At 45.6% G+C, this 20622-nt stretch overlaps 1 protein-coding gene across 5 annotated transcripts in view; it reads right to left on the bottom strand.

Annotated features, from left to right (window-relative positions):
• The window catches only part of LOC148016470 (uncharacterized), a 201062-nt gene that overhangs the window by 12865 nt on the left and 167575 nt on the right, over window positions 1–20622 (bottom strand). For 3 of the 5 annotated variants that reach the window (XM_087664333.1, XM_087664331.1, XM_087664330.1), the window contains exons 6-7: window positions 13911–14029; window positions 13673–13822 (exon numbers count right to left, since the gene is read on the bottom strand). In XM_087664333.1, coding sequence (XP_087520459.1) covers window positions 13673–13822; window positions 13911–14029 — 269 coding nt within the window. The remainder of the gene's footprint in view (window positions 1–13672; window positions 13823–13910; window positions 14030–20622) is intronic. The other 2 variants (XM_087664334.1, XM_087664332.1) reach the window with 1 other exon arrangement.

Genomic DNA, 20622 nt, shown 5'->3' with positions numbered 1-20622 from the left:
TGCTGCGGCACTTTTCCCTGCTCGTTCTGCTCGTCTAGGGCAGTGCGTCAACCCGGATTCGGCTCTTGCCCCTCCACGTTGTGTTTTTCGTGTGCTTCTGCAGCCCGTGTATCGTGCCCCTTGCCGTTGCCCTAATCTGTGCTAGCCTGTGTATCGCGCCCCCTGCCGTCGCCCTAATCTGCGCCAGATCCGCCGCTGGTCACTGGTTCTGCGCCAGCGCGCAGCGCCCTTCCAAGCTGCCCCCTCGACGCCTGGCCTGTGCCTGACCCCTTGACGCCTGCCCTGTCGACGTTTGCCCGGTGCAGAGCACTCCGTTTGTGGTCGGCTGCTCTGCGTCAACGTGGAAGACTGTTGCAGCCGCGTTGAAGCCTCACTGGTGTCTGCCCCGTTCCCGTGCGCCCCGGTTCATCTGCGTGTGTCTGTCCTGCTCTCCACAGGAGCCCCGTTGCAATCCTGTTGCTGCAGCCGGGTGGTTCCCTGATTCTGCAGGTCTGCGAGACTTGCACAGAGAGAGAAAGAGAGAGAGTGAGGGAGCGAGCGAAAGCGAGAAGACAGCAGTATGGCTGGCCTGGATATGGATTTTCTAGACCGGACGGTGGCAGCCCTTGGCCCTGATTCCAATACAGAGGAGCCGGAGAATATGATGCCATGCACGGAGGAGCCGCCTCCGGGTTCTGAACTGCCGCTTGCAGGCAAATGCTCCAAGCATACTTCTGACGAGCCAATGGGTCCTCAAGAACGTTCCTATGCGCAGGTTGCCTCTGAACCTGTGGATTCGCAGGAAATTGACTGGGAGCATTTGCTGGACTTTGCAAATACTCTGCTTGGCGATTATGTCCAGCATAATAATGAAACTTTCTCTGATGCGGGTACGGATGATGTGCTGGAAGCCACCATGGACCCAAAATCAGTCTTGCGGTCCTTCTCGGTGTTTTATGACCGTGCAGTTATACTTTTCTTTACCGACAGGATCCCAGTGCTCTCACATATTCGCCAGTGGATGCACCATTTATTGCAAGGGGAGTGTGTTGAGGAGATCTTCCTTGGACCTCGCGGCTTTTATGAGGTGCTGTTGAAATCGGAAACGCATCGAGCTGAGCTCCTGTCCAGGTTGCCACTATTCTTTGATCGCCGCTTGGTCCATGTTGTACCATGGCGCCCTATGGCTGACTTCCAACGTCTGCTTCAACGAGAATGCCCGGTGTGGGTGGAAGTGGAAAATTGTCCAGCGATCTATTGGCCATTGTTAAAGGATGTGATGGCGGTTGTGGGAACAATGTTGGTTCCCCCAAGCCTCAGGGCTATGAACCGAAACCGTTTATGCATGTTATGGGATACGGCCAGGAAAAGGCCTGCGTGGCTTCGCCTCAATTGTTCTGGCATGCATCCTTTGCATTTTCGCCTGAAATGGGGCAACTTTGCCGGACACTGCTTTTCATGTTGTAAATTAGGGCATTTTACGGCCGAATGCCCAGAACAGCAACCGTCTTCTGAGGAGGCGCAAGTTGTGCTGCCCAAGGATGACATGGTGCTTGATGCCCCGACACAGGAGACCCTTCAGCCACCTACTGTCATGGATAAAGGCAAACAACAGGTCCGGGGTTTGGATTCCCCTAGCACTGACTGGATTGAGGCATGACAAAAAAAAGGTAAAAAGTTGGATGCAGGCCTGGCGGATCCTGAGCCTAATGCTTCCCAGGATTCCGTGCGCACGTATACGCGCAGGAAAGACATGGTCACCTCACAGCAAGCTGCGCGTACTATGGCCCCGTCTGCCCCCCGTAATCCGTCTTCAAGGAAAGTCTATTCCGATGGCCCCAAGGGCCCACCTGCTAAGCTAGCGTTTGATGCAAAAGGTAATGTGATTACACCTTGGGATCGGCGTTATCCCCGCCCCACTCCCAAGGCAGTGGATTTTCCTTCTACCTCTAAAGCAGGTCGCCCGAATTCGTTTGCAGTATTGGCTGATTTTCTGGATGAGAGTGTCCTGGATGCTCTCGCGGAAAAGGTGCAATCGAGGCAACAGGCGCCTCGTTCCTGACTTCCTTTTTTGAAAATATATGAAGATAGCCATGTGGAATGTGCGAGGCATTTGCTCTCGCCATAAGCAACATACCATGTGGACTGTCTTGCATGAGAACCAGTGGAATGTATTGTGTGCAGTGGAGCACAAAAGTCACAATGAAGCAGGAAAAGTTGTGGATTGTCATGGATTCCGTCTGTTTTATGCAGGAACACATGCTACGCACTATTCGGGCGTGCTGATGATTGTCCATGAGAAATACCAGCCTGTTCTTGTTAAAAATGATGTGCAGGGCCGCTTTCTGGTAATCGAAGTCTTATTTGAAGGAGAGATTTTATGGTTGCTGGGACTCTATGCTCCGAATGATCCCGCATCCCGACGGGATCTATGGTCGACTTTGCAGGGCTCCATGTCACTTGGCCGCAGGGGGTTTTTGATGGGAGATTTCAATATGTGTGTTGACTCTTCTCAGTCTACTTCAGGGCATTCGGTAATGGATACGCCGGAAAGCCGGGTGTGGAACTCCTTTGCTTTGCACGTACTTAAGCAAGATCTTTGGTCGTGGCTTCACCCTTCTGTTTCAGGTTTTACTTTTCATTCCGCACAATACGCAACCACTTGGTCATGGTTGGACAGAATGTATATCATGCAGGTGGATGATTTTCTTCCCGAGATGCGGGAGATGAAGGTCTTGCAGCAATATGCGTTGTCGGACCATTTCCCCCTCCAGCTTGAGATGCGGGCACAACCTATTGCACCTTTTATGCAGTTGCTGGATAGGCTCCCTTTATGCTTCAACTCCTCTTATTTGAAGCATCCAATTTTTCAGGGCTATATGCAGCAATTGATTGAGAGATTCTTATTGGACTTCGCCTCTGAGGGCTTGGCTTCATTTGCACGCCTGCTCTCTAATGTGCAGCGGGTTGCTCGGCAGTATGGGATTCATTATGCCTCTCTTTGTCGCCGATGTCGACATGCAGCAGAGACTTATTGGCCTTGGTCCATTCCTTGCTCCTGGACTCCCCAGATGATGATTTTCTGCTGTCACTGGAGCAGCATTTGGCCCATCTTATTCAAGTATTTAGCTTGAAATCTTATCAGTAGGCCAAGCTGCATAACTTGACTGACACATTGCAAGATAGTGCCTGCCAGTCTCATAAGGCAATCCCATCTTTTCTCTTTTCAATGTATTTGTCAACACTTTCAAGTACCCCCCGTGGATATTGTGACAACTGATCATCCATACAGGTCAAACTTCATAGGTTCTCTCCTTTACTAGTGCTACAGCCATTGTATCCATGGCATGACTGGAAGTCTGTGATCTCGGATGATTTCGAGAAGAGGCCTGCTAACCAGATATACCATCAGATGGTGGAGGCCAAGAGATGGGTCATTACAACGGTGAATAAATTATGGCATATTAGGGTTGGCAAACAGAAGTGGCAAGAACGATTCCTTCAGCTTTGGAAGTCTAAGGTTCCCTGTCAAGGTAAAGTCTTCTTGTGAAGACTGCTATTGGTGGTTTTCCAACTAGAGAGGTGCTGCATGCTTGAAAGATCTCTGCTGGTCGTTGTGTATTTTGTACTACATGTAATAAAACATTACTTCATCTTTTTGCCTCTTGTCCAGTTGCGCGACAGATCTAGTGTTTTATTTCTCACGTGTGGTTCTCGACGACTCAGCTCTGGCTAACAGCCCATTCATGGATTATGGGAAAGCTGCCCTCTGTGCCTTCTTTACATTTTGATTATTCCTTCCTTTTCTAGTTCCTTAGATGGACTACCTTGTGGCATATTTGGCATACTCGGAATTGTCAGATGGGAGAGGATCGAGGTGCAGCTGAAGTGCAGTAGACAGTGTGAGAGTGAGAGACAGAGTTGAGCACGACACCCAATGCAATAGTACTGAATAGAGTGTTAGATGAAAGTACAAATGATAACCCTTATACCTTAGGGTTATAAGGGGCTGTTCACACCCGAACACAGTAAGTGCCCGTAAGTGTGCACCACAAGCACATACAAAATAGTACACATAATCTGGGGGAAAAAACCTCTCCTACCGAGAGTAAAAAGTGCCCCAGTGTCCTAGTGATCACCCGCACACTCCCATATGAGCGTAGGCGTAAGTAAGGCGTGTGAGATACCCAACAAACCCCCCTGGAGTGAAGAGTGATCAAGTGTACAAGGATCATCCGCCACCAAAGGGCATCAAATTCAAAGCATCGCGAAATGCTTCAAATTTGTCTCGTGGAAGAGCTTTGGTGAAGATGTCTGCCACATTGCTGGTGGTAGGACAGTAGACAAGGCTGATATCACCTGCATGTAGCCTTTCTCTGACAAAGTGGTAGTGAATCTCTATGTGTTTCGTGCGAGCATGAAACACAGGGTTCCGTGCCACTGCAATGGCACTCTGACTGTCAGTATATAAAGGAGTAGGCTCCGTAACAGATACATCCAAATCAGCAAGTAAGCGTCTAAGCCATACGCACTCAACTGCAGTAGTGAAGGCTGCCTTGTACTCAGCTTCACATGACGACGTGGCAACAGTGGATTGTTTCTTGCTAAGCCAAGAAATGCATGACGAGCCAAGAAAGAAACAATTGCCACTAGTGGAGTGACGAGTATCAAAATCACCAGCCCAATCAGAGTCACTGTAAGCATGTAACTGCAGTGGTTTCCCCTTGGCATAAAGCAATCCAAGAGCTCTAGTACCCTGCAAGTAACGAAACACACGCTTCACAGCTTGCCAATGCGACATACGAGGCTGATGCATGTACCTGCTCAAAACTGAAACGGCAAACTGTATGTCTGGCCGAGTGTGGCATAGATAGATGAGACATCCCACTGCTGGAGCATAAGTATGGATATCAAACAAATCACTGTCATCATGTAATGACAGTTTGAGCCCAGGTTCCATGGGTGTACAAACTGGCTTGCAATCCTGTAAGCCAAACTTCTCAAGAAGTTGCCCAATGTACCTTGACTGACATAATCCAATGCCTCTAGCATCATGTACAAACTGGATGCCCAAGTAATAGTGCAAAATACCCAAGTCAGACATGTCAAAAGTTTGCTGTAAATTATTTTTGAATGCTGAAATCTGATCAGCACGTGTTCCAGTGAGCAAAAGGTCGTCTACATATAGACACAAAATCAGCATGGATCCCCGTTCTTTATGTACATAAAGGGTAGACTCAGATGGGCTGTTTACAAACCCCTGACTAAGCAAGAAAGCATCTATCTTTGCGTACCAAGCTCGTGGAGCTTGTTTCAAACCATATAGAGCTTTTTTCAGCTTGCATACTAAATTTTCTGAGCCTTCAACTGCAAAACCAATGGGCTGCTGTACATACACTTCTTCCTGAAGTTCCCCATGTAAGAATGCAGTCTTTATATCCAGCTGATGCACTTTCCAACCAAAATGTGCAGCCAAGGCAATCATAGACCGAATGGTCGTCATACGGGAGGTAGGAGCAAAGGTCTCCTCATAGTCAATGCCCTCTTTCTGTGCGTAGCCTTTAGCTACCAGCCGTGCCTTGTACTTATCTATGGATCCATCTGCATTCCTTTTCAATTTGTAGACCCATTTCGTACCAATGGCACGCTTGCCAACTGGCAAAGACACCAAATCCCAAGTATGATTCTTATGAATAGAATCCAATTCAGCTTGCATGGCTGCCATCCAATGCACACTATGTCGTGCATCCTCAAAACATTCAGGCTCCTCATTATCATGAGTACATGCTGCCATAACAAACTCCATGGAATGTGCTGAATCATGCAGTCGAGTTTGCCTTCGAGTACGGCCAGCCAAGGGTGTTTCCAAATGACTATCTCTCATAGTCTGCGTGTACCATCTAGGCACCTGTCTTGCTTCCTGACTGTGTACAAGTTCCTGCTGAATTTCAGTTTCAGCAATGTGCTGATTTACTGCATGTTCCATAGGAGCAGCTGGCTGAACATTAGGTTCATTTGCTGAAGTACCAGCTGAATCACCAAATGTGATGGGCAGCAGCCCTTCAAAGACATCACGGGCAGCCTGATATGTATCAAAACCAGCCAAGGATAATTCTGATTTTTCATCAAATACAACATCCCTGCTGACAAAAACCTTCTTGGTCACGGGATCATAGAGTCTGTAGCCTTTGCTTTCGCTGCTATATCCCATAAAGATGCATTTTACAGCCTTGTTGTCCAACTTCTTTCGAAGTACCTGTGGAATATGGGCATATGCAAGACACCCAAAAGTACGGAAGTGGCCAACAGAAGGTTTGTGGCTGTGCCAAGCCTCAAAAGGTGTGACGGTTTTCAAGGCCTTGGTAGGGCATCTGTTCAAAATGTGGCAAGCGCACATGACGGCTTCCATCCAAAAACTATGAGGCAAACTCTTTGCCTTCAGCATACATCTGGCCATCTCCATGAGTGACCGATTTTTCCTCTCTGCTACCCCATTCTGCTGTGGAGTATATGCAGTAGTGTACTGATGGATAATGCCCTTCTGCTGCAAATAAGAATTCAGCATAGAGGACATGTATTCCCCCCCTCGGTCCGAACGGAGAGTCTTAATCTTGCAACCAGACTGAGTTTCCACAAGTGCACTGAAAGCCAAAAATGCATCATACACTTCTGACTTCTTTTTCAAGCAATAGACCCAGCACAAACGTGTAAAGTCATCAATAAATGTTACAAAATAGTAACAACCACCCAATGACTGTGTCTGCATGGGCCCACAAACATCCGAATGCACAAGCTGCAATCTGGCTGTTGCTCTAAAAGCAACATCACGGGGAAAAGAGAAACGATGCATTTTCCCCAAAATGCAACCCTCGCATAAATGCTCAGGAGGTCTCTCCAAGAGAGGTAATCCATCCAACATCTGAGTACGCTGTAATAGCATCAAGCTGCCATAGTTTACATGCCCCAAACGAGCATGCCATAACTCTGCCTCTAACATAGCAGGAGTAAGAGTGGATGTCAAATATGCAGACTGATCTACCGAAAGAGCATCCAACTCATATAACCCATGACACAGAGAACCTGTCAAGACCAATGTCATGTGTTCCTTGTCACGGACCATGCAACGGTCATCATCAAAGGTGACCTGCAAACCACAACGTGCCATAGAAGAAATGGAAAGCAGATTCTTCTTAATGCCAGGCACATACAAAGCATCCTGTAGGCGGAGAATAGAGCCATCAATGGCTGTAAGCTGAATCTCCCCAATACCACGAACAGGGTATGATGCATTATTAGCACACTGAACAGACTTCCCAACGGGAGGTGCACCAAGAGAAGCAAACAAATCTCTACGAGATGTGATATGCCGTGAAGCACCACTGTCAAAGAACCAAGTGTCAGCATCTTCTGTAGAGCTAAATGCTCTATCAGCCCAAGAGACATCATAACTGCAAGTGTAAAAACAATAGTCCCTGTCTGCAACAAAGGACGCGGACTCACTAGCAGTGGAAGGAGCTGCAGAAACAGACATCCCTGACTCCTTCTTCTTCTCTTTGGCGATGCGCTTCCTGCACTCAGTGATGTAGTGGCCAGGCTTCTTGCAGTAATGGCATTTTCCTTTCTTGGCTTGCGTGCCCCCCAGTTTCTGACTTGTCTGTGAAGTGTTACTACTACCAGAACTCTGCGAAGCATTTTTCCCTTGGCTGTTTTTACCCTTCTGCCTTGACATAAAAGCCTGCTCAGAGGCTATACCATCCACACCACTGTTCCGTCTAGTTTGCTCTTCCTCTAGAAGCAAACTGACAAGCTGAATGAAAGTGATGGGCTCTTTCGAAATCCTCATAGTGAGGTTCAAGGCAGTATGAAAAGCCAAGTAAGAGGGAGCCAGTGAATTCAATGTCGTAGAAATCAGCTGCGCATCTGAGTAGTACTCATCCACATTCATGAGTTGCTCCCGCAAGTCTTGAATTTTGTTGAGATGATCCTGCATAGAATCACCCTCATTCATCTTTAGAGTCTCTAGCTCTTTCTTCAAGAAAGAGATGCGAGTCTCATTCTTTCCTGCAAACATCTGCTCCAATATCAACCAAGCTTCTTGTGAAGAAGCTGCTGAACGAATATGAGGAATGATAGAACGCTGAACTGCCAATGCAATCAGCGACATAGCCTGTGCATCCCGTGTATCCCAAGTTTTCTGAGCTGCAGTTCTTGGGGGAAGTGGCTGAGCGAGCTGAGGTGGAGGGGGCTGAGGTTGCCCTCTTGCACGTCCTCCTGGAGGAGGAGTAGCGGGAGCCACAACTCCCGGTCGTGCTTCCTCTCCACTGACATAATCCCACAAATTTTTTGCCACTAATACATTCTTCATCATAAAAGACCAAAGGGAATAATTGTTCCCATCCAATCGGTCTTCCTTGGACACATAGGTGAATACATCTCCTCCCTGATTTGCCATTATTTCCCAAAAGGCAATAGAGCAATGTCAATGCAGTACGGACTGGAAATCTGCAAATTTCCAGAAATTGCAGCAAACACAAGTCTGCAATTAATGTGCAAAGGGTACTCTGTCACAAAAAACTGTCACTGATGCACGCTTCCCAAGGTGCAATTAGTGCTCAGCAGCACTAAAACATCAAAAGCCCCAAAATTTTCTGCCCAAAATTTCTGTCACAAATGTCTGTTACAAAAGCCCCAAAATGTGCATTCAATGTGTCACAGACAGACACAGCACGTTTCCCAATGTGCAAACAGTGCAGTGCAACACTGTTATGAATAAATCCCCAAAATTTTGCCAAAATCTCTGTCAAAAACAGTCGGTCTGTGACTGTATCAGCAGTTTAAATGCATCTGTCCTCCAAATACACAAAAGCCCCAAAATTTTCTGACCATTCAGTCAGAAATTTGCATGAAATTTACTTTTCCAGTAAATTTGTGCCAACCGCGTGTGAACCGCCGCTTCCAGAATTTTATTCTGGGCTGAAATAATAAAATTTTTGAAAATTTTACCTGGTCGTGCAGCACGTCGCGAGCTGCTGACGTGACAAAGGCAGGCGGGCAGGCGGGCAGGCGGGAGCAGGTTGTCAGACGGGCTGACCAGTCGCGATGGGCAGGCGGGCTGCACGTGGTCAAAAACGGCGGGAGGCTGATTGGCGGGCTGCGCGAATCTCAAGCGGGCAGGCAGGTCGCGAGCAGGCGTTGACTCCGCCTGCACGAAACAGGGCCCTGGCGAAGTGGAGCTGCTCGCGAGCTGACGAGCGACTGCTGACGGGCAGCTGCTGACGTGGACGACTGTAGTGAGAAGACGGGCAGCTGCTGGCGTGGAGATTGTGAGCTGCGCGCAGGGCAGTACTGGGCAGGTCTAGAGCTGGCGACTCGGGGGCAAGACTGACGGGGACTCCAGGCTGCTGACTGAGGACAGCTCTGATACCAAATGTCAGATGGGAGAGGATCGAGGTGCAGCTGAAGTGCAGTAGACAGTGTGAGAGTGAGAGACAGAGTTGAGCACGACACCCAATGCAATAGTACTGAATAGAGTGTTAGATGAAAGTACAAATGATAACCCTTATACCTTAGGGTTATAAGGGGCTGTTCACACCCGAACACAGTAAGTGCCCGTAAGTGTGCACCACAAGCACATACAAAATAGTACACATAATCTGGGGGAAAAAACCTCTCCTACCGAGAGTAAAAAGTGCCCCAGTGTCCTAGTGATCACCCGCACACTCCCATATGAGCGTAGGCGTAAGTAAGGCGTGTGAGATACCCAACAGGAATGCCTTTATTTTTGATTCGGTCTCGGGCATCCATGGTCATGTGGCCCGTGTTTGAGGTTTAGTGCTATGGCAGATTTCTTCTATGATATCAGCTGACCTGGTAGTTCCTGACATTGCTGCCCCCTAGCTGGCTATTGTTCGCTCTACTCTAGCTGTGTGATTTTCTCTTTGTGTTAAGTCCTAATAGTCTTTCCTCACTTTCTTTGAAGACCTGATGGTCTGATGTAACAGAATGTCAGAGATTGAGTGAGAATGCTGACCAGATGGTCTGATGTATCTAGTTTCTACTTAATTCAATTATCTTCACGAAAAAGAAAAAGAGATTAGCGCGTGCACATTAGGCAATGGAGATGGATGAACATGTGGTAGGAGTGTGACACCGGTAAAAAAATAGTAAAAATGTCAATTTTTGGTCAGCAAGCCTGGAATGGCTGGTCCAAACAGGGAGCGGAAGGGAATGGGAGGGAACGGCAGGGAACATCCCTGACTGTTTCACCACCTCGGAGGGTTTGGAACGCGTTAGGCCATTCCTACATGCCGGAACAGCCATTCCCTGTTTCTATGATTAAAAGATCTTTCGTGACTGTATGCAAGTTTATCTATCTGTAAATTTGAAACACCAAAACCAATGCATGACAGAAGAATATGCATCTGTACTTGCTAAACATCCCGGCTGAACCTGCAAGGTGTGTGCTCTGACTCCCGCCACAACCATTCTGCCTTCTATGCCACTCCTATATGCCTATGAATAAAGTGGTGAATGGCACTCCCAAGATAGCATGCAATCATTTTCCACCACCAATAGACTGCAATGCAACGAAAGGCACACCCTGCTCCCCCTTTTCTTTCCCCTGGCTTCTTCAGCCAATGCTATCCTCATGCCCAATTTGCTCCCACTATAGAGCTTACCATTAGAAGCACAGTAGGGGCTCTAGTTTGCCAACTGGTCAGTGGGACCACCCATTGCTTTGCATGTTGAAAGATATAATCTAGGTGACTCTTAGAAGCACTATAGCAAGAGTCTTAGTAGTGGTATCTGTGGAGCTTACGGTTCAGTTCGGCCATCCTAAGTAGTCAGAGGCGGTCTCAAGCCCATTAGGTTAAGGGGGACTGATAAAATAACAGCCCCCAATTTAGTGATGTTTTAGAGTGTCTTTGTTGGCAGGCAAACTTTGAGACACCTACAGATGTCTTTTCATCCAAAGCGATGAGGTGGAGTCTCATAATTGGTAAAAGGGGGATTGTTGGTTGTCATTAAAATTGCTTTCCTAATGCTTTTTTTCCAAAGGGCTCCACTGTTTATTCCTTTAGACATGGACAAGGCTGGACAGCAATGTGCAAGCTTGGATAGGCTTGGGTTGTCTAGTAACAGCTGTGGGCTGCTTTAGATAGTATAGACTTCCCGTCTAGGATTTGTCCAGGCTACGTGCAGCCTTCCCTTTCCTCAAAGCGCACTAGTGTTGCTGTTGGCAGCTGTCTTGGATTGCATGCATGTGCTTTATTCTACTTTTGAGCAAAGACTGCATGCTTTTATGGTGGCCGATCTGGTCAAATATGATGCCTGGTGGTCATGATTGTCGTGAAAGCAACCAGTTGTGCTAAGTTACTAGGCTATAAGGAGCCAATTTGAGATCAGGTTGTGAAGAGAAAGTTGCTAATTATGGGCTGATGGTGGGATACTGCTAAGGCCTACTAGCACTGTAAGTGGACAATAGGGTGAGTGCAGGGGTTGAAGCCTTAAACTCAAACCTTAGGCATTTAAAGTCAAAAGAAATGAAAGAGACACATCCTTGTGGGTGCAAACTAAGTTTCTCATTTCTTGTCCTTTTCTCCTATACTATCTACCATAGCTTGAGCTTGAGAGTGAGAGGGTGTGAGCATGCGCAAGGGAACAAGAGAGGTATCGCTTCTATTCTCTTGAACTTCCCCTTCTCTTCTCCTCTTCCCTCTTTTCTTGCTCGTAGGTGGAGAACGATCGGATGGAAGGTGGCAGATTGAAAAGAGGTTGAAGTGACCTTGCAAGCATCAAAGGCCAATCAAGAGCTTTCACCACACCAACCCAACTAGAATGGCAAGCAAAAGCATGATTGTGAGCCTTCTCTTCAGTTCTTGATCTTCTTTTGAGCTTTCTCTTGCATGCTCAGGGTAGACAAAATAGGATGGCAAGAGTACACTGAGTGGGAATTGTGCATCGTAGGTGAGAACCAAGAAAACTAACAGTAGTGCAATAGCTCCTGAAGGAATGGGAAATCCGTTCAGTTCCAATTGTTGAGCCTTCTTTGCAAGGCATGACGAGAACCTTGTTAAGGTATCTGAAATGTCATATGGGGATTGAGATCACTTCACTTCAAAGTCTTCACTTTCACAGTGGCTCGTGAGAAAGGATTTGGATCAGGCAGAGTTTGCAGGTTGCTCTCATCAAAGGATCAGACTAGGAGCTCACTGCAACAAGATATGGTGCATGGATCAGACTTGGTCACTTGCTTGCATAAGGGACAGATGAAGACAAGGTTTATCAGAGACCACAAAGGGATCCTGGAGATTGGATATGGAGGGGACATCTTATTTGGATATAGGACTAATATGGGAATGAGGATCCATGCAAGCACAATGAAAGAGATGCCAACTACCACCCAGCATTGGCATACACAGGGAATCTCTTCACATTTCTTGTCCAACTTCTGAAGGAGACTAGATGACAGCTTTCAAACCTAGAAAGATCTCACTCTTCCTGTGGTTAGTAGCATGAAGTTGGCAATTAACACGTGGCCTGGCTACGGTAGGCTCCCAATAGCTTATGCCAATTGAGGAGAAAGAGGAGACATACACATTTCTTATATATTGCCTGAAGGCCCAAGTGGTATGAAGGACTATGATAGTGATTTAAGGGAGAGTCATGGATGCATGTCTAGCATGTGGATATTCAGGGACATCAACTGAACAACATTTCCATATCAATATCCTCGCAATCAGTGTCTGAGGAACATTGTCACATATGGAGCTGACTGATAGAATAGTCACTTGATTCATATGGACAAGGAAACACAATTATGACATTGATTTACAAGATGCATTGATAGCAAAAATCCTCTCAAGGATCACAACAGTGATTACCCATGCACTCCATGGGAGATTGGAGAGGCTACATGTTAACTCGGAGTTCATGATGAGGAGACGAGATGGTTCTTTTAATACATTGGACTCAGGTACCTTCTATCATCTAGATCCGATTGGCTTTCGAAGTGACCCCTGTATTAGACTCACTCCCATTACCTTGTGATGTATATCCTTGTCCTACGTAAGGCTTGCACCTGTAACTTTATCTTGGCCTTATTGATAGGATTTCCCTTTTCTTGGGCCCCTTATACACCCATCTAGGAGTTTACCTATGTCTATACATACATACTCTTTTATCTCACGTATTATATGAGTGCATTATTTTTCTGATGCTCAATATTTTCCTCTCCTGTTCACTCTCATGAACTTCTTGATTGCCATCTTAGCTCAAAGTCAATTATTCATTCACCATCCTGTCCGTCATCTTCATTGTTCTTTGCTTCCTCATTTGTTGTGAATCCATTGCCGCAGCCACTACATTTTAAAATTTTGGAGCCTGACAGCTTCTTTGCAGGCCTTGAGGCGCTGCTGTTACGGCATGGCATTCCCACTGCAATTTTACTGAGTGGGAACCTACATCCTTCTGCATTTTGTGTCTTAGAAAATGCACAACACTGCTGCTGCTGCTATGTTTTCTTTGGCACAAGGCAGTCCCAATGCATGTTTATCAGAGACATACATAGACACACCCAATGCAGATCCACACAGACATTGGTTCTTCTTATTACCACATGCATTGTTTGCATAAAACAGTGGGACAGAGTAAGTAAAATTATCATCTAGTGAAGACATGCTTGACAAGTTACCAAAGTTTACAGCTGGAAAAAATGTGACAAACACACATTTTGTTGCTTCATAGATTTGGGCAATTGGGTAAGTCCTCTTGTTCTTGGAACCTTCAATCTTCTGCATTTCTTGTATATCAAGAGATTGCAGGAGTGTGTTTTTGTTGTGCACTGTATAAACCGACAATGGCAAATTATTCAGTATGTTAGATCAAAGAAAGCTGTCAACTTGACGAGATCAGATTGTATAGATGTCTACCACAGTGATGTGTGAAAGATCCGACATTCACAATGCGTGCCTGTTGCTCACTTTCTCGCATTAGAGGTAGAAGCATCTGTGTAAGCATAAAATGTCCAGTATAATTGCTCGCAATCATACTGCCAAAAAATGCAGAAATGAAACACAGTTTTGTTTTTTAAGTACAAATATTCAGACATAGACCAGTATTTAATGAGTAGGTCCATCTTCAGATCAACAGTCCAAAGATTGGGCAACAGCATATGATTTGCAAATGCATTCATTAAATGAACATCGTAGATCCCCCTTAATTGATGCATAAGTATTAAAAAACGACCTCTGTTGGATGTCCAAAGCTTTTCTGGTCTGATTTACAAGACATACCATCACTTCATTTTCTTCTCAGTGTTATTCTTTTTACATAGTCAAGAGTGCAGTGTGAACACTTAGCTTGTTTGCAAATCAGTTTACCATTGTATGTGAAGTGGTAAGAATGATGCAATCAACAAATTTTGGGCTTTGGATGTTCAGCATAACACAATTTCTGCAAACATTATCTTGCAAAATTTTGAGCCTTACACAAAGGTAAGGTTTCTTTCAAACTGCAGTGACAAAAGAAGCTACAAATGTATACAAAAGAAACACAACCCACTAGCAATTACTTCAAACATCTTCAGCTAAGTCATAAGGAAAGGACTGACAGACATAATAAAGCCACCAAAACACAAGCACAGCAAGTTAGCTTACAGCCTTGCCTATCAGCCTCTCTCCAAAATGACTTGAAAGAGAGACCTATGTTACTATTCATTAGATTGCTTACACAGCATCTTTGCATTGAAACAAGGGCATTGAAAGGATGCTGGATATGTACCTTATGCAACAAACAAAATTTTGGGACTAGCTAACAGTATCTATTTAGATGTTAAAGATATGCTGTTAATATGAGAAGATTATTCCACAACATTTTTTGTGTTTTTGTACAATCAATGGATACAATCCAATTGCAACCTACAATAATATGTCAAAATGTCATCTCACAATGGAGGAACAAGCTGACAAAGTCATTGAATACAGAAGGAGAGCAAGTCAGTTTCATTGCACAATGTAGAATTGGGTTAGCACTTGGCTTGCTCAGTTTATGAATGATTTGATATTTTCACACAGTAAATGGACACGATCCAAAGCAAACATTCTCAGCTTTAATTCTGAAAAAAGCCACAAATGATCAACAAAGTCATTGACCAGAGGAGCCAGAGCAAGTCAGTTTGTGTTGGGTATTTAACTCACGCCTTACTTACGCCTACGCTCATATGGGAGTGTCGGTGATCAGTAGGACACTGGGGCACTTTTTACTCTCGGTAAGAGAGGTTTTTTCCCCCAGACTTATGGTCTTATTATCGTATGTACTTATGTGCTTATGTTAAGCACATTTGGGCACTTAGTGTGTGTCGGGTGTGAACATCCCCCTACAACCCTAAGGTTTAAGGGTTGTACTTTGTACTTTCAGATTACACTCATTCAGTCTATTCTCTTGGGTGTCGTGCTTCAACTCTGTCTCTCACTCTCACACTGTCTACTGAATCTCTGCTGTACCTTGCTCCTCTGTTCTCACATTTGGTATCAGAGCGGTCCTCAAGCAGCAGCCAGCAGTCCCCGCCAGTTTTGCCCCCAAGTCGCCAGCTCCAGACCTGCAGAGTTCTGCCCTGAGCGCAGCTCCAACAGTCAGCATGCAACACTGCCCTGCCCAGACGCCACCTGTACCTGCATGCGTCCTGGCGCTTTTCCTCTGTGCATAGCCTTTGCTCGAGTGTCCGTCTGCAGCCCGTCGCCTGTCGTCCACGTCAGACCTGCCCAGACGACTCCTCTGCCAGCGCGCTGTTCGACAGCGTAGTCCTCGTCAGACGTCAGCATCGTCAGCGTCAGCAACGTCATCTGTCAGCTTCGTCAGTCCGCCTGACATCAGTCTCGTCACGACACGTCACATCAGCTCGCGCGCTGTTCGACAGCGCAGTCTTCGTCAGTCGACGCCCGTCAGACCTCGTGCTGCCCGCCTGCCGCCGTTTTTAAAACGTTACGTCAGTCGCTGCCTTCTACGCTGGCCCGCCAGTCAACGTCCTGACCACTTCGTCAGACGACGCCTGTCAGACCACTGTTTTGACCACACGCCAGTCTGCTCTGCAACAGGTAAAATTTTCAACAAATTTTTTTAATTTCAGCCCAGAACACTATTTTGGAAGCGGAGGTTCACACGCGGTTGGCACAGAACAAGTGGAGGGATAAATTTCATGCAAATTTCTGGACTGGATCGTCAGAATTTTTGGGGCTTTTGTATATTTGGAGGACAGTTGCATTTAAACTAATGATACAGTCACAGAAAGACTGTTTTTGACAGAAAATTTGGCAAAAATTTTGGGGATTTTGACATAACAGTGCTGCAGTGCACTGTTTGCACCTTGGGAAGTGTGCATTAAAGACAGTTTTCTGACAGAGTACGCCCTTGCACATTAATTGCAGAAATGTATTTGCTGCAATTTCTGGAAATTTGCAGATTTCCAGTTCGTCCTGCTTTGACATTGCTCATTTTCTCTTTGGAAATTTGTCATCATGGCAAATCAGGGAGGTGATGTTTTTACGTATGTATCCAAGGAGGACAGACTGGACGGAAACAACTATTCCCTTTGGTCATTCATGATGAAAAATGTATTAGTGGCCAAGAATTTATGGGATTATGTCAGTGGAGAGGAAACTCGACCGGGAGTTGTAGCTCCCGCTACTCCTCCTCCCCATGGCGCAAATGGACAACGGGGATCTCAGTCTGCTCCACCTCAGCCGCTTCCTCCAAGAACTGTAGCTCAAAAAGCTTGGGATACCCGTGATGCACAGGCCTTGTCGTTGATTGCTCTGGCAGTTCAGCGGTCCATCATACCTCATATCCGTTCGGCATCTTCTTCACGAGATGCATGGACTTTGGAGCATATGTTTGCAGGAAAGAATGAGATTTGGATCTCTTTTTTGAAGAAAGAGTTGGAAACTCTGAAGATGCATGAAGGTGATTCTATGCAAGATCACTTAAACAAGATTCAGGACTTGAGGGAGCAGCTCATGAATGTAGATGAGTATTTTTCAGATGCACAGTTGATATCCACCACCTTGAACTCCTTACCTCCTTTGTACTTGTCTTTTTATATTGCATTGAACCTCACCATGAGGATTGCTGAGCACCCACTCACTTTTATTCAGCTAGTTAGCTTGCTTCTAGAGGAGGAGCAAACACGGAAAAATAGTGGTGTAGATGCTATAGTCTCTGAGCAGGCTTTTGTGGCAAGACAGAAAGACAAGAACAACAAGGTGAAAAATGCTCCACAGAGTTCTGGCACTTCGGGCACATCACAAAATCAATCACAAGGGGGGACGCAAGCAAAGAAAGAAAAATGTCATTATTGTAAGAAGCCCGGCCACTATATCACTGAGTGCAAAAAGTGCATTGCCAACGAGAAGAAGGAGTCAAGAATGTCTGTTTCTACTACCCCTTCCACTGCTAGTGAGTCCGCGTCCTTTGTTGTGGACACGGACTATTGTTTTTACACTTGCAGTTATGACATCTCTTGGGCCGATAGAGCACTTAGCTCTACAGAGGATGCTGACACTTGGTTCTTTGACAGTGGTGCTTCTAGACATATCACATCTCGCAGAGATTTGTTTGCTTCAGTTAGTGCACCTCCCGTTGGGAAATCGGTACAGTGTGCCAATAATGCATCATACCCTGTTCGTGGTATTGGGGAGATTCAGCTCACAGCCATTGATGGCTCCATTCTCCGCCTGCAAGATGCTTTGTTTGTGCTTGGAATAAAGAACAATTTGCTTTCTATTTATTCTTTGGCACGTTGTGGTATGCAGGTCACTTTTGATGATGACCGTTGCATGGTTTGAGAAAAAGAATGCATGACATTGGCATTGACAGGATCTTTGTATCATGGTTTATATCAGTTGAATGCTCTTTCAGTAGATCAGTCAGCATACTTGACATCCACTCTTACTCCTGCTATGATACAGGCGGAGTTATGGCATGCTCGTTTAGGGCATGTAAACTTTGGCAGCTTGATGCTATTACAGCGTACTCAGATGCTGGATGGCTTACCTCTCTTGGAGAGACCTCCCGAGCACTTATGCGAGGGACGCATTATGGGGAAAATGCATCGGTTCTCATCTCCTCCTGATGTTGCTTTCAGAGCAACAACCAGATTGCAGTTGGTGCATTCAGATGTTTGTGGGCCTATGCAGACCATGTCATTGGGTGGTTGTTATTATTTTGTGACATTCATTGATGACTTCACACGTTTTTGTTGGGTCTATTGTTTGAAAAAGAAGTCAGAAGTGTATGATGCATTTTTGGCCTTCAGTGCACTTGTTGAAAACCAATCTGGATGCCACATTAAGACTCTCCGTTCGGACGGAGGGGGGGAATACATGTCCTCTATGCTGAATTCTTTTTTGCAGTAGAAGGGCATAGTACATCAGTATACTACAACTTATACTCCACAGTAGAATGGGGTAGCAGAGAGGAAAAATCGGTCACTCATGGAGATGGCCAAATATATGCTGAAGGCAAAGAGCTTGCCTCATAGTTTTTGGATAGAAACAGTCATGTGTGCTTGCCATATTTTGAACAGATGCCCTACCAAAGCCTTGAAGACCATCACACCATTTGAGGCTTGGAACAGCCGTAAACCTTCGGTTGGTCACTTTCGTACCTTTGGGTGTCTTGCCTATGCCCATATTCCACAGGTACTTAGAAAAAACTTGGACAACAAGGCTGTTAAGTGCATTTTTATGGGATATAGCAACGAGAGCAAAGGCTACAGACTCTATGATCCCGTTACGAAGAAGGTTTTTGTCAGCAGGGATGTTGTTTTTTATGAAAAATCAGAATTATCCTTGGCTGGTTTGGACACATATCAAGCTGCCCGTGATGTTTTTGAAGGGCTGCTGCCCATTACTTTTGGTGATTCAGCTGGAGGTTCACAAAATGAACCTAATGTTAAGCCAGCTGCTCCTATGGAAAGTGCAGAAATTCAGCCATTGGCTGATCGGAATATTCAGCATCATGCTGAAACAGAAATTCAGCAAGAGCTTGCACACAGCCAGGATGCTAGACAGCTACCTAGATGGTATTTGCAGACTATGCAAGATAGTCCTTTGGATGCACCCATGGCTGGTCGTACTAGAAGGCAAACTCGTTTGCATGATTCAGCACATACCATGGAGTTTATTATGGCAGCAAGTACTTTTGATAATGAAGGGCCTGAATGTTATGAGGATGCACAACACAGTGTGCATTGGATGGTAGCCATGCAAGCTGAATTAGATTCTATTACTAAGAATCAAACTTGGGATTTGGTGTCCTTGCCATTTGGGAAGAAAGCCATTGGAACAAAATGGGTCTACAAATTGAAAAGAAAAGCAGATGGATCCATTGATAAATACAAGGCACGGCTGGTAGCTAAAGGCTACGCACAGAAAAAGGGCATTGATTATGAGGAGACATTTGCTCCTACTTCCCGTATGACGACCATCAGGTCTATGATTGCTTTGGCTGCACATTATGGTTGGACAGTCCATCAACTAGATATCAAGACTGCATTTTTACATGGGGAACTTCAAGAGGAAGTTTATGTACAGCAGCCCATTGGTTTTGCAGTTGAAGGCTCAGAACATTTGGTATGCAAGCTCAAAAAGGCACTATATGGTTTAAAACAAGCTCCTAGAGCTTGGTATGAAAAGATAGATGCTTTCTTGCTTGGTCAGGGGTTTCTAAACAGCTCATCTGAGTCTACCCTTTACGTATGTAAAGAAGGGGGATCTATGCTGATTTTATGTCTTTATGTTGATGACCTTTTGCTCACTGGAACACATGCTGATCAGATTTCAGCATTCAAACAAAATTTGCAGCAAACTTTTGACATGTCTGACTTGGGAGTTTTGCATTACTACTTGGGCATCCAGTTCATACATAATGCTCGAGGTATTGGGTTATCACAGTCAAGGTATATTGGGCAGCTTCTTGAGAAATTTGGCTTACAGGATTGCAAGCCAGTTTGTACTCCCATGGAACGTGGACTGAAACTGTCATTACATGATGACAGTGATTTGTTTGATATACATACATATGCTCCTGCAGTTGGATGTCTCATCTATCTATGCAATACTAGGCCGGACATACAGTTTGCAGTTTCAGCTTTGAGCAGGTATATGCATCAGCCACGTATGTCACATTGGCAAGCTGTCAAGCCTGTTTTTCGCTACTTGCAGGGTACTCGTTCTCTTGGGTTGCTTTATGCCAAGGGGGGACCACTACATTTACATGCTTACAGTGATTCTGATTGGGCTGGTGATTATGATACACGTCACTCTACTAGTGGCAATTGTTTCTTTCTTGGCACTTCTTGCATTTCTTGGCTTAGCAAGAAACAATCCACTGTTGCCACATCGTCATGTGAAGCTGAATACAAGGCAGCTTTCACTACCGCAGTTGAATGCGTATGCCTTAGACGCTTGCTAGCTGATTTGGATGTATCTGTTACTGAGCCTACTCCATTGTTCACTGACAGTCAGAGTGCCATTGCAGTGGCACAGAACCCAGTGTTTCATGCTCGCACGAAACACATTGAGATTCACTATCACTTTGTCAGAGAGAGGCTACATGCAGGTGATATCAGCCTTGTCTATTGTCCTA

The sequence above is a fragment of the Lygodium microphyllum genome, chromosome 23, assembly GCF_053477565.2.
Source record: "Lygodium microphyllum isolate KBCC chromosome 23, Lygodium_microphyllum_v1.1.10, whole genome shotgun sequence".
NCBI lineage: Eukaryota > Viridiplantae > Streptophyta > Polypodiopsida > Schizaeales > Lygodiaceae > Lygodium > Lygodium microphyllum.
The sequence above is the reverse complement of the archived record's forward strand: the minus strand, read 5'-3'. Positions and strand labels throughout refer to the sequence as shown.